The sequence below is a fragment of the Hesperophylax consimilis genome, chromosome 12, assembly GCF_061612785.1.
Source record: "Hesperophylax consimilis isolate HC1 chromosome 12, BYU_Hcon_1.0, whole genome shotgun sequence".
Taxonomy (NCBI): domain Eukaryota; kingdom Metazoa; phylum Arthropoda; class Insecta; order Trichoptera; family Limnephilidae; genus Hesperophylax; species Hesperophylax consimilis.
The window spans coordinates 17,242,578-17,255,633 of NC_142847.1; the positions used below are offsets into that span (position 1 = coordinate 17,242,578).

The window sequence follows — 13,056 nt, forward strand, 5'->3', positions numbered from 1 at the left end:
CAAACAGTTTTTCATGACAACTGCAAATTTCCGAAAAAAATTATTCGATTACTCATTTTTAATATTCAATGTTTATAAAGCTATACAGTTCAACCAGTCAGTCATTACCTACCATAGATAACGGAAATAATGTATAGGGCCAATTATTGCATGAAACCGTGCACACAAAAGTAACGCCAACATTTTTCACCCATCCTACTGCAAATCCCCCCTGCGTACAGCGGATTTGTTTCTACCACCACACCAAACGCACAACTTGCACTGCGCCACTTTGATAATCTGTGCAGTTTGATCTTAACTTGGCAACGGTTTGCACGATTCCTTGTTTCATTTTTTTTTGTTTATTATACGGCCAGTTTTTTTTGCCTGAACTGTGAGTTTTGAAATGGAAATTAGTATGACGCTCCAAACTCCTAACTAAAATCAAAACTATTTTTTTTATTTTTATTTATTTAATATTTGAATGTTTTTTACAATAAATATACAATTTATACATATTATGCAGTGTTATAAAGGTAAATAATAATAGCTTTTCCTCACCATAAAGAGACGAGGCTCTTGTGTTTGGTGAGTGAATCCTAGCTCAATTATATGGAATCATGTAAGTAAGTAAATAATATATTTGCAAAACCAAAAGGATAAGTAAGACATAGGCAAGATTTATCAATAATACAGTTTCAAGAATTGAATGAAATAATAATAATAGTAAGATATGGACTTTTATAGTAGTTTTAGGTAATTTTTTTATTTTATTTTAAATTCCTAAATATCTTCAATATTTTTTAGATATAATGGAAGGATGTTAAATTTCCTCCAAGTTCACATCAAGAATATTTAATAATAATTGACCAAAACATCAACTATACTTAATATGTGTAGGTATATTACCATCATATACTTTTAGAGAGGATCCGATCAAGTCTACAATAATTGCATCAGCCGATTGGCATTTCTGGGATGCGACAAAGGTGGCTTTGTGGAATTATTCTAGATATATCATATATATTCAAATTGATAGACAGCCTATCAGGTAAAGTGGTACAAACCAATGGCTAAATAAAATACTCTAAAAACCATGTTGCACATAGCGCATGCAGCGATTCCATTATATGTCAATAAATGAATCTGACTGTATAAAGACAACTCGGATTGTAATATTAATATTCAGTGTGTCTCCTTACAAATAACTAGTCTTTTTTTCAGGTTGCATTAAACATTTTACTACAAATCCCAAATCGATAAAAATAGTTCAGGCTTGTTTTCAAAATTGAATATTTTGTTACACTAGTTCAGTCATACTCAACCTGCGGCCCGCAAAGCTATTTTGTGCGGCCCTCAATACATTTAATATCAGGAACATGGTTTACAAAATCTGGCATTCTATATCACGTTAATTTGAGATTAATTGCGACTTTGACGTACAGACATTGAAACCGAAGAGGATAGTTAGTCGTTGTCGTGTCAACATCAGATCTGGTATAAGAGTGTTGCTACTGCACACGCTAGATCTATCTCCAAAAAACAAAGATATGACAGACAAATATGCGCGCAAATAATTTTGCTCGTGGCAACACATACATTTTTGACAGCTTCAAAGTTAAATGCGTCACATTCACAGTGTTGCAAACGGGGGTGGTGGGTTTTATGATATTTTTGTCACCAGTATTAGTGTTGCCAACGAAAAAATCTATAATCCCATGGATTTCGAAAAATTGGGGAATCACATATGATGTTTTTGGCTGTGCGGAATTTTTTTCAGCGAAGTTCTGTAACGACCCCCCCCCCCCATGGATTTCTAATAAATCAAGCTCACGTAGAATATTTGTGGGGAATGTGTTGGCAGAATTTATGCGAGTTCGTTAGGCTAGCATTACACTTGTAAGTTTTTTCGTAAATTTACGACTTCTAGCCAATGGGCGCATTGGATTTTCAAAATGCAAGATGCCCATTGGCTAGAAGTCGTAAATTTACGAAAAAACTTACAAGTGTAATGCTAGCCTTAGAATTACTGCAACTGAAATTGAAAAACGGCGACATTAGGCCAAGATTCGTTGGTAACACTGACCAGTATAGTGTTGCGGCCCGCGTAGCTTTACAAACATATGAATGTGGCCCGCAGAAGAAAAAGGTTGAGTATCATTGCACTAGTTAAACACTTTTACACCCACCTCACTGAATTTAAGCGTCGCTACGCCGGGCGGTTTGTTTAAAAATTAACGTTCAGATCATGAGCAGAAGGGTCCCACAGTGGACTGCGTTGCAAACCTTTGCCTTACTTTAGCGAACATTACTTCTGTCACGTGGTTTGTCTCCATTGTCTATGATGTCTATAAGAAATACGCATTTTGTAGAAGGATTTGCATTTTTTCAAAGCCGATAAGTCACGAGGGTTGTTATTCAATTTCCTATTAATAACTGGAATATAAACCAGCATTAGAAATATCGACAACTACTTGGGACTAATTAGCAACATTCAGATGTTATCACGGGCTTTAGTCAGTTACAAGGTGGGTGGTTTGTTTGGTTACAAGCGTGCACCGAGTACGGGTCTCCAGCGGAAACTGTGAAATGTCTACATGTACGATTTAAAATTAAATTATAAAATTGAACTCCAAGCATATTCAAAATACCTACCTCTATCTTGGAATAACTTAATGTAACAACATTTTTTTTATTATTTATTATCAAAAATATTCATGAATTTAAACCTAAATTTAAAAATTATCCAAACTGCTATGAAAAAAAATAAATCTTTTTTCTGCATCCATAATCTCCCCCCCTCTGTCTGTTGGTAATTTCCTCCAGTATCGTTTGGAAGTTAAGAACGTGTAAGAAGAGGTACAGCTAGTGCGTACTGAGTTGACTTTCCCTCGAGCCTCACCCCATGATATCTGGGCACCCCTGCGAAGTCACCAAATGTAGCGAGCCACTTAAGGTGACCTATGGCAGGGGTTTTGGTTATCCAATGATTGGTTCCTGGGACGGTTGTACCCAAACCTGTCTTCCAAATTGAGACAATAACTTGATAACATTCATCAGTGACACTTTTATGATATTTTACATAAATTTTAAAAATACTCTTCCTTGCAAATACACAGACACTTCTTGGCTGCGATAAATTACTAACTCCATTAACTTCCCTCAGGGCCTGTGTCATTTTCGGGGATGATATGTGGTGGCTATTTTTAAGATGAAGTTCTGGGAAGGAAAAGGATATAAGGCAAGGGGTGAGAACCTAGGAAACAGTGTATCCAGGGGTGCAGGATATTTGAATCCAAATCTCCCACTGCAGTGCAAGGTGATGGGTCGAGAGAGTCTGGCTGGAGATATCAAAGGTATTCGATATGCGCCCCGAGACAATTATTCCTCTTCACACTGTCTCAGGGAAGCCAAAATACATAAACCAAATCACATTTAATTTAAATATTGTGTTTTCTAAAACTATTTAACAATACCAATCAATTTATTTTTAACCCCTTTAATTCAATAACTTGTTTTTTTCTAATTTATAATTCCTTTGCACATAAGGAAGAGCGACTTTGCCAAACAAATAGAATAATACGAGTGAGATGTACGGAACATAGTTCATGGCCGCTGCATGGAGGAAAATGGTTTCATATTTAAGACCTATGAAAGATATATACAGGTGACCACAGATGTGCGCCTGGATGGTCCACATTACTACCAGGAAGCCTGCTGAATACTGGAAAAACATACTTTTTATTAGATAGATAAAAATATCATAACATTATAATATTGAATCAGGTTTTTAAGATAGTAAGATATATACATCAAACAAATATTTTTATACATTTCTTAAAATATACATATATATGTATATATAAAATTTAAATACTGTTAATTTATTATAACCTCGTAAAATTATTCGTTTTCCTATTAAAAACGGGCCTGCATGCCTTTAACGAATAAATTGACAGAGTTCCTAGTTGCATGTGGTTCAATTTATAAACATTTGCTCAGTTTAGTTGTAGGATAACATTAATATATTGTCATTTATTTGTGTTCTTATATCCTATGTTATTTTAATTTTGTTTAATATTATTTTGTATTTTTTGTAAATATTTTTAGCCCACGGGTACTAGACTCTTAGTTTGTTGTTATAATTTTATATTTACTTGTAAACCTGTAATTATATTTAATTTGTATTGTTTATAAGTTTATTATTTGAAGATGTAAAAAAAATATGTTGGCTTTCTTATAAAAAAACAAGAAATTTAAAAAAGATATTTCTTATTAAATGTCCTTATTCCTATACAGACGTAAAATTGTCATTTAATCAATGGTTGGCACTACTGACTATAAATAAACCACTCACTGCTACCAAAATAACCTATAATGTTAAAAATAAGTCCAACTCCAGTGAAATGGTGGCAATTTCAACAACTCGCCGCTAGAGGGAGCTAGCATGTTGACTTGGAAATTCCCTTCAATCGCGGCAAAATGAATTTATTTAATAAAATAAAATACTTTTTTGTTTTAAAACCACGATATTTATTAATTTAAGAACCGACCGGTTTCGCTTTACTTAAGCATCATCAGGGTACAAATTAATAGTATTAATTTGTACCCTGATGATGCTTAAGTAAAGCGAAACCGGTCGGTTCTTAAATTAATAAATATCGTGGTTTTAAAACAAAAAAGTATTTTATTTTATTAAATATGTCAAACCACAAAGTGATTGCTTTCTACAATAATATGAATTTATTTAGTTTTTGGTGGCAGTGTTTTGCACTTTCAGCTACTGACATCATTTAGGGTTTTTTAACCAAACTAGAGACTAGCCATTTCCAACACATAAGTAGGTAGGTACTATATTAATGAACAAAAAAACGCTACATATTATACGAGTTCTATATACAATCACCAAAGTGGATTAAAATTTCTACATTTTAAAATTGCAGATATATATTATAAATATCTAAATATACCCCAAGCCATTTTTTTTCTAGAGGGGTGCTCAGTTTTAATTGACTAAAAATTAAATATGAACCCTGCAGGGTGAAGTTTCCCTTACGATAGCTATAGCCAACCTCCGATAAGAAACACCACAAGAAAATAATAAACATTAATGGGATAGGATTATGTAAATGGCTGTAACAAAAGTTGTTCGGGAGTAAAAATAATCGCACGTGATCCAGAGATCCAGTTCTCACTGAGAACCACAGACATAGGAATTAATAGACGAGAAGCTAATGGCGAGGGGTAAAATCAACTGTTGAAGAACGAAGGGAGTAAGGCTGACTGTGATTCGTCAATAAATCAATCTGACAGTAAATAGGCATCTCGCATTATAATATCACCATTTAGTTCTTAAAAGTAAAATCTGCTTTTGAATGAATAGACATTTCTACATGGGAGCGCAAATTACTCGCCACGTTATGAACTAATTTGCGAAGTCCAAATTCGGCAAAGTAAGGCAGCTTCTATTTTCAGAGTCGTAGTTAGTTTCAGAGTATTTAGTTAAGACACTTTTACAAATGTCTCATAATTTACTTACCCCAGTAAACAACGATGAGCACACTTGAGAATCGCTACATTGAGATGTGATAGTATATGTTTCTAAAACTGATCCATATAATACGGTGTGAATAAGCTTAAAATAAATTAAAATAATGCTTACTTATGGAATGTAATACGACAATTGGGTTTATTCTCTTTTTCACATCTATTTTTACAAGTTTTCATATCACAAGTCAACATTTTGCCGTTTTATTTCGTAAAATGAACCGATGATGCCTCGACCATAGTTCGCACAAGAATGATGACGTCACGTTTTCAAATTTTACTTGAGGCCATATGCGAGCCCAGCCGGCTCAATGGAACCGGTATGGGGAGTGGGGATAATACGCTTTTAATCACTTAGGGCAGGTCTACTAATATTCATATGTCTATGCTGAGAACCAACAAAAAATTTCATTACCCATGCTTTAAAAGCATATTGCTGACGATATATAATTAAAAACAATTTTCCGGGAACTCCAGAAGACAGCACTGGGTCCTTCTATTTTTTTTTTTTTTTTTTTTATATTTACTCCACACAGGAGGCCCTGAAGAAAATAATTTCCCTCAGGGCCTATGTCATCTTTGGGGATGCTGTGTGGAGGGTCTTTTTGTGGAGAGGAAGGAGTGAACATGGGTCTTGAAGAGTCCCATGTTGTAGGAGGGAGGAAACACAGAGGCCGGCAGTTCGTTCCACAGCCGAGCTGTTGAACTTAAGAACGAATCATAGAAGCGACCCGTTCTCATGTGACAAGTGTCAACTGTGTACAAATGTTGGGCGCGCGTTTGGCGTGTATCCCGACTACGCACCGGTGCCGAAGGGATCAATGACGCTAGTTCCTCAGAGCATCTTCCATTGTAATACCGATAGAACAAGGACAGCATACCTACCTGACGCCTGTGCTCTAAAGATTGCAGTCCGTTTGTTAAGATTGGGGAATCTATCAAACGGACCGCCCGTTTCTGCACAGAGTCAAGGGTTTTTTTCAGGTATTTTGGGGCTCCAGACCAGAGATGGCTGCCAAATTCGACAGTAGGGCACACTTGCGATTTGTACAGGGTGAGCAGTTGTGTACTATTAAAGTATCTGCGGGCCCTGTACAGTACGCCCAGCTTCTGAGAGGCCAACTTTACTCTGGCTTCGATGGAGAACCGTACCTGAGCTGGTCACTTATAGTTACACCAAGCATATCAATGGAAGGCCTGTTCGGAAGATTGCTTCCGTTGAAGGAGACTAGATTATCATTTGGATCCCTTTTAGACGTAATCAGACAGGATTGGGTCTTTGAAACATTAAATTCGACGAGATTATTTTTACCCCAGGAGGAAATACTCTCGAGATAACCGTCCATTCTCTGCTTCAAAGCCCTCCGAGCCGTTGGAGTTTGTGTGCCCTTTGGGGGCTTGTCAAACAAAAAGCTATCATGAACTGTACTGTCATCCGCGTAACAATGAATCGGTGCACATGTCAAAAGGTCATTGATGTGCAACAAAAACAAAGTCGGAGACAGAACCGATCCCTGTGGGACGCCAGCATTTATGGAGTGCGAGGAAGAGGTGAAACCGTCAGCAACCGCCTGAATCGACCTATCCCTTAAAAAGTCAGCAATCCACGTACACAGGGATGCGGGAAGTCCGTAAGAATGCAATTTGTTGACAAGTCCTCGGTGCCAGACCCGGTCAAAGGCCTTGGATATGTCTAGTGCGACCGTTTGGGTCTCACCGTGACGTTCCAGGCACCGCCCCCAAACATGCGTCACATACGCGAGAAGATCACCGCACGAGCGGTTCCGCCGGAATCCGTATTGACGGTCGTTGATAATTTTGTTCTTCTCGAGGTATGTGAGCAGTTTGTCGTTGATCACACGTTCCATCACTTTGGACAGAACTGATGTGATCGCTATGGGGCGGTAGTTGGCCGGGTTGGAGCGGTCACCTTTCTTGGGAATAGGGTGAATTACCGCTTTTTTCCAACCAGAGGGCACAGTGCCACACTTCAGGGACATTTTGAAGAGCTTTGTCAAAACTGGAACTATTTCCGCAGCACACCTCTGCAATACCAGGGCAGGTATTCCATCAGGTCCACTAGCTTTGTTAACATCGAGCCCCCGTATGACGTGGAGTACATCCCGATGCCGGATCCTCAGCTTTTTCACATAGAAGCCGCAGTGAGGAACCGACGGCGGAACAGCACCCCCGTCGTCGAGGGTCGAGTTTTCCGCAAACATTTTCCCTAAAAGGTTTGCCTTTTCGGTGGCGGTGTTTGCTGGTGAGCCGTCAGGTCTGGTAAGAGGTGGCAAACTGGGTTTGCAAAAATTTCGACCTATTGAGCCCGCAAGCGACCAGAATGCTCTGCTGCCATGCGGGCAGGCAGCCAGCTTTTTGCTGATCTGCAGGTCGTGTTCGAATTTTGACCTATTGATGATTCTCTTGCATTCCTTTGCCGATTTGTTGTATGCTGATCTGCTTTCGGGCGTTCGAGATGTGTTGAATTCTATGAATAAGCATGAATATAATAAATTAATGTTTGACATACCCATCCGGTTGTGTACTCGTACATCTTGTGGTATGGCTTCTCTGCCAGAAAATAAACACCAAACAATAGCATACTGCTAAAGTGACCCAGTTCTAGACCATGCCAATTTGCGGAGAACAACAGTGTGGCCAAAATACTGAAAAACGACAAGGATCATCATTACAAATAACAATTTTCCTTTTCAAACCATTACATAATTTGGAATAGTTTAAATAGTTCTCTGGGCACGAGAGTGGTTTATTTATGCTGGGCACCCTCTGTTGACGATAAAGCAGTGATGGTGTATCTAGAGGGAAAAAACGATCAATAGATCAACAGAGGTGCACAACCCGCTAGCTCTGTTCGAGACTGTTTCGAGCTACCCAATTAACAAAATAAAATATCATTCCGGAAATTTGCATAACACTTTTACCAACAGTTCTACTGACCGATATTTGGTTGAAATATTCTTGAATAGTTCCTTGTGTATATACCTCCCCATGAAGTATTGAATGTTCTTATTCCACAACCTCCAGAAGTCACTTTGCCAGGGCGTCCAGTAGATCTCGTACAGAGTCTGAGTATTGATCGTCTCGAAATCATACTCCAGCTTATCTGCTTCATCCTGTGTTCTACAAAAGAAATAGGTACAATCAACAGAATAATACTTTGTAGTACCAAATCTATGGCGTGTCGGGTGTGACGTCATGGCTTCGCAATGACATTACTGTTAGCTACTTCCCAAAGAATCCTTACTTACATATTTTTGAGGTGGCTATAGTCTTTGGTGGGTCCATTGCACGGCTCGCTCCGGAGGGATTTGGGGTAGGCACCTACACCCACGATGCTGGTGATGGCTTGCACCATTAGCAGGCCTGACGTGAGTGATGCCTTGAACCTTATGAGGTGGATGAAGTTGAAGTAGTTTTTGTAGAGGAAATGGCTGCTGGCGAACTCGGCGATCGAGAGGTACTGGACACAAAAATAGGAGAGAATTGATGTCGTTTAGAAACAATATGTGTGATCAGAAAAGATGAATTCGAATAAATTGAATTAATGCATGTGGGGTTTCGGGAATGGTCTAAATAATTCCAGTTTGGTCAAAAAATGTAATCTCGGGTTATTCTCAATAAATCAGGCCGATATTTAAGAGCTTATCACAAAAAATCTTTTTTCAGGTGATGCCATGTTAAATTGTGTTTTGGCTTGAAAATTTCACAAAGAAATATTATAAATGCTTTATACAGCGAGTAGAACACAGTTTATCCTTGAGTTTAATCAGGCAGTTTTATGGTGGAAACACATTATTAAAACCCGACGCGACCCGATGCAACGCGATGCGTGTTGAGTCGAATCAAATGTATTGTTTTCTTATGACCAGAATCACACTATGAACATCCGACGCGACGCGATGCGCGCACACGCCACCCGATCTAGACGTGCCAGGTCGGCGTGTTGCCCATGGTGGGGGTAAACACGCCACCCGACGCGGCCTGCGCAGTATGTTTCTAGACAACACCCGACGCCACGCGTCAGTCGTTCGAGAACTGTCACACCGAGCATATAAGGAATTTTGGACAATTTAATATTATTTTTGCATTTATTTAGCGAAATGACCGACGAACAATTAATTAAGTTGGTAAAACGATATTCTGTTCTATATGACATGAGTTTAGCTATATACAGGGATCATACTGTGAGAAATAATCTTGTGTATGTCACTTTGAATAAATTCGTGTATTTCTTCAAATTGTGTTTTAGTAACCCGAAAATACATATGAAATCTTTCAATATCTTAAAGTAAGTCTGGATACAGAGTATGATATTCACCACACATACTCCTCTTTTGATTTATTTAATGAACCCAGTAACGCCTAGTTATTCTCTTTTTCTTGAGTCGTTAAAGTATCATATATGTACCCATAATTTGCATCAAATCTTCTTCAAAGTCTTCATCTGAGTCGTTATTTATTAAATACATAGTACAAAACCATTCACTTCCACTGCTGTTAACTAACTGTTTTCAGAAATTGCTAGTATGTCGTGGCGTCGCGTGTTGGTAATGTGCACGGTGCACATCGGGTGTCGAAACGTGGCGTCGCGTCGCGTTTTAATAATGTGTTTCATCCACAATTCTTTGTCTATTTTTAAAAGTCTAGAAAAAATAAACCTCGTATCAGTAAAAAATCTTTACAGCATAGAATCTCCTCTTTTCCGGATTTAGTATAATGTGGCAAAAAGAGATGTTTACGAAAAAATCGAAAAAACGCATTTGTGCCCGAGCTTCACAAAATAAAATATAGCCTGCTTTTTATGATATCTTTTTGTATACATCGAAACAAGAGGCCGACGTCAAGTGGCAAAAAATTCAATCTTATCGTCTTTACCGTGTTCAAATTCTAAAGTTTTTAAATCAGTCCTCAGTTTAGTGAGCCTCTTTGTTTTTTTTTTAAGCCATGTTTTTTAAATCAATCTGTTTTTTCCCAATAAACAATATGCTATGAAAACGTTTGGAACCCATCGGGACTTGAACCCGAGTTATAAATTGGCTAGCTCAGTAAAAGGGTAAGCAGATGAAACTCGGATACGATCAGGGGTGAGGAACTTCTTTATTCATTACTTCGTCCATCGGTCAGGAGTTTGGAAAGGCCAACACCAAATAATAACACAGGAGTAACAGGCACATGGTATATTAATCATTTAAAGAAACACAGAGTTGAAATAGAATCTCTACTCTCTTCTCTCTCTAAGACGACCGGGTGAAACGGGGATTTTACATGAAGTTAATGGATTTGAACACTAGAAAGGGGTATACTGGAAGCTTACGGTTCGCCTTGAGGTGAGGTAGGGTACATCATGCCGAGCTGGTTCTGCCCGCGCCCAAAAGGGCTGCGGTACCGTGGTGGTGTTGTGAGACACAAGATGATTTGACGGAAGCGTGGTCCCGGCGAACAAAGGTTAACTTAGGATGTTGAGACATGTTTGTGTATTGGTTACGCGAAATATTTAGTTATTCTCAAGCATGAGTCCGCTTTTTAATATGGCGGGATTTCGCGCGTCGAGCGTTGCAGTTTGCTCCGCGCGGTACACTGTTGATGTGACCGGGGTCGAATTTGGACTGGCGGCGCGGCGGGTAGTGATAAGTTTTGTGCCGCGGTCACTCTGGGTGGTCTGTCACGTGTGCTGAGCACGCCGCGGCCATTTGCATGGGGGAGAGTGGTGTTAGAGTGACCATCCTTTTTAATGTAAGGTGACTTTATTACGTAACACATGATAGGATAAAATCGTCTAGCAAAAAAATGTTTCGGTGTGATAGCCAAAAAATTTTCCCTGACTCCTGGAATAGAATCTAATAGGCAATAAGGATTTGAGTCTATTTTTTTAATCTACATCGACATTTAATCTTAAATACTGGTATTTTTTTACTAGGTACTTTTCTTGGTTACATTATTTTTCCAAATTTTATATTTTTGAGCACGCCAAAAAGATCGCAATCCGAGCGATAAGAAGCGGGTGGGTGCGTGACGTCATCCGTGCGCTCAACCTCCTGTGGTTGGTTCATTTTTTATCGAGATTATTTTTATTCCTTAGTAAAAAATTCCAGTACACTTTAAAATTAATTGTTTACGTTAGAATTTGTTATGTATTAAATAAATCATCTCAAAAACTCAGATCATCGTGCCTAACTACACAATCAAACCTGTATAGCGACCTCTCCCTCTTATTATCAAAGTTCGCATGTAACAAAAAGAGATGTTTGTTGTACAAACTTAATACGGAGTACATTTGACATTAGGTTTTGTTCGACCAATCATGGAGCATATGCACAGAAACCTTTTAAACCATTTTTCAAGAACGATGTTTCATTTTAAAGATTTATATAATATTGTCAACAGATGTCACTTTAATTTAGTAGATTCCTATGTTACCATGATAATGTCTTTTTGTGTTTTCTGTTACCATTATCTATCTTCAAATTTTCTAACTCTGAAATGAATAGCTTGTGACAAAGAGTCGTCGTCTTTTTTATTTTATAAAACAAAAGGATTGACATGAAAAGAAGTGCATCATTTAACAAACGACTTATTCATTCTGAAAGTAAAAATACATATGTATATTCAGAATCGGTGTTTTTGATCAAATGAATATATTTTTTTAAAGTGAAATATTTTTTACTCAAATTCCTTATTCCAAAACTAGGAATTCTATTTTAAATAGATAAATTTGTTTCAACAAAGATGACTGCGATAAGATGCTGTTTTTATAAAAAATATGACTTTGATCCAAAACTCAGCGTAACTCGACTCATGTAACACAATGAAGCCCTGATTTACATTTATGAATTCCACAAGAAGTCTTCAATAACAAAAATATAATTTCCATTCGAGGTTCATAGTATCCAAATCTCATATATCGTGAATATACTTGAATAATTATTATATAAATTCGATAAAAAGAGTCAAAAGCCTTACGCAATATATTTTCGGGGTCCTATCATCTGGCATATTTTCTACATGACCATCCCACCGCAGTATTTGGGACCAGAGGCGGTTCCTTAGTGCATTTGTGCATTGTACTGATAGTCTTACTCCGGGTTGTCCTGCAGGCAGTCTATCCACCTCTTCCTCGGCCTGCCACACAGTCGCATCCACTCGATCATAATTTCCGGTGTCCCATTATCTGGCATCTTTTCTACATGACCATCCCATCGCAGTATTTGGGACTAGAGGCGATTCCTGAGTGCATTTGTGCATTGCTCTGCTAGTCTTCAGTCTTCACATAACTTACAACAACACCTGTGCCCCACAGATCACACAAATTACGGCAAATCACGTATTAGAACTGTTGGGGACGGATTTAGCACCGTCGCAACGCGGAATAATAGGATTTGAAAGGTTCGGAATGCCGACTTACCCTTTTCTACTCTTCCACGGTTTTCAATCCTTATTTGCGCTGGTTCACAACAATTCACAAATTTCACAATGCGCGAGCTCACGATGGCTTTGATTTACGACACGGTC

General features: G+C 38.2%; 1 protein-coding gene across 1 annotated transcript in view; it reads right to left on the reverse strand.

Moving 5' to 3' along the window:
• Positions 1–2,345: 2,345 nt before the first annotated feature.
• The window catches only part of LOC149419244 (membrane-bound acylglycerophosphatidylinositol O-acyltransferase frj-like), a 36,963-nt gene continuing 26,252 nt past the window's right edge, over positions 2,346–13,056 (reverse strand). Inside the window, exons 5-8 of the mRNA XM_089637955.1 lie at positions 8,796–9,007; positions 8,530–8,667; positions 8,057–8,192; positions 2,346–3,703 (exon numbers count right to left, since the gene is read on the reverse strand). Of these exons, the coding sequence (XP_089494081.1) occupies positions 3,479–3,703; positions 8,057–8,192; positions 8,530–8,667; positions 8,796–9,007 (711 nt within the window). The 3' untranslated portion in view covers positions 2,346–3,478. The remainder of the gene's footprint in view (positions 3,704–8,056; positions 8,193–8,529; positions 8,668–8,795; positions 9,008–13,056) is intronic.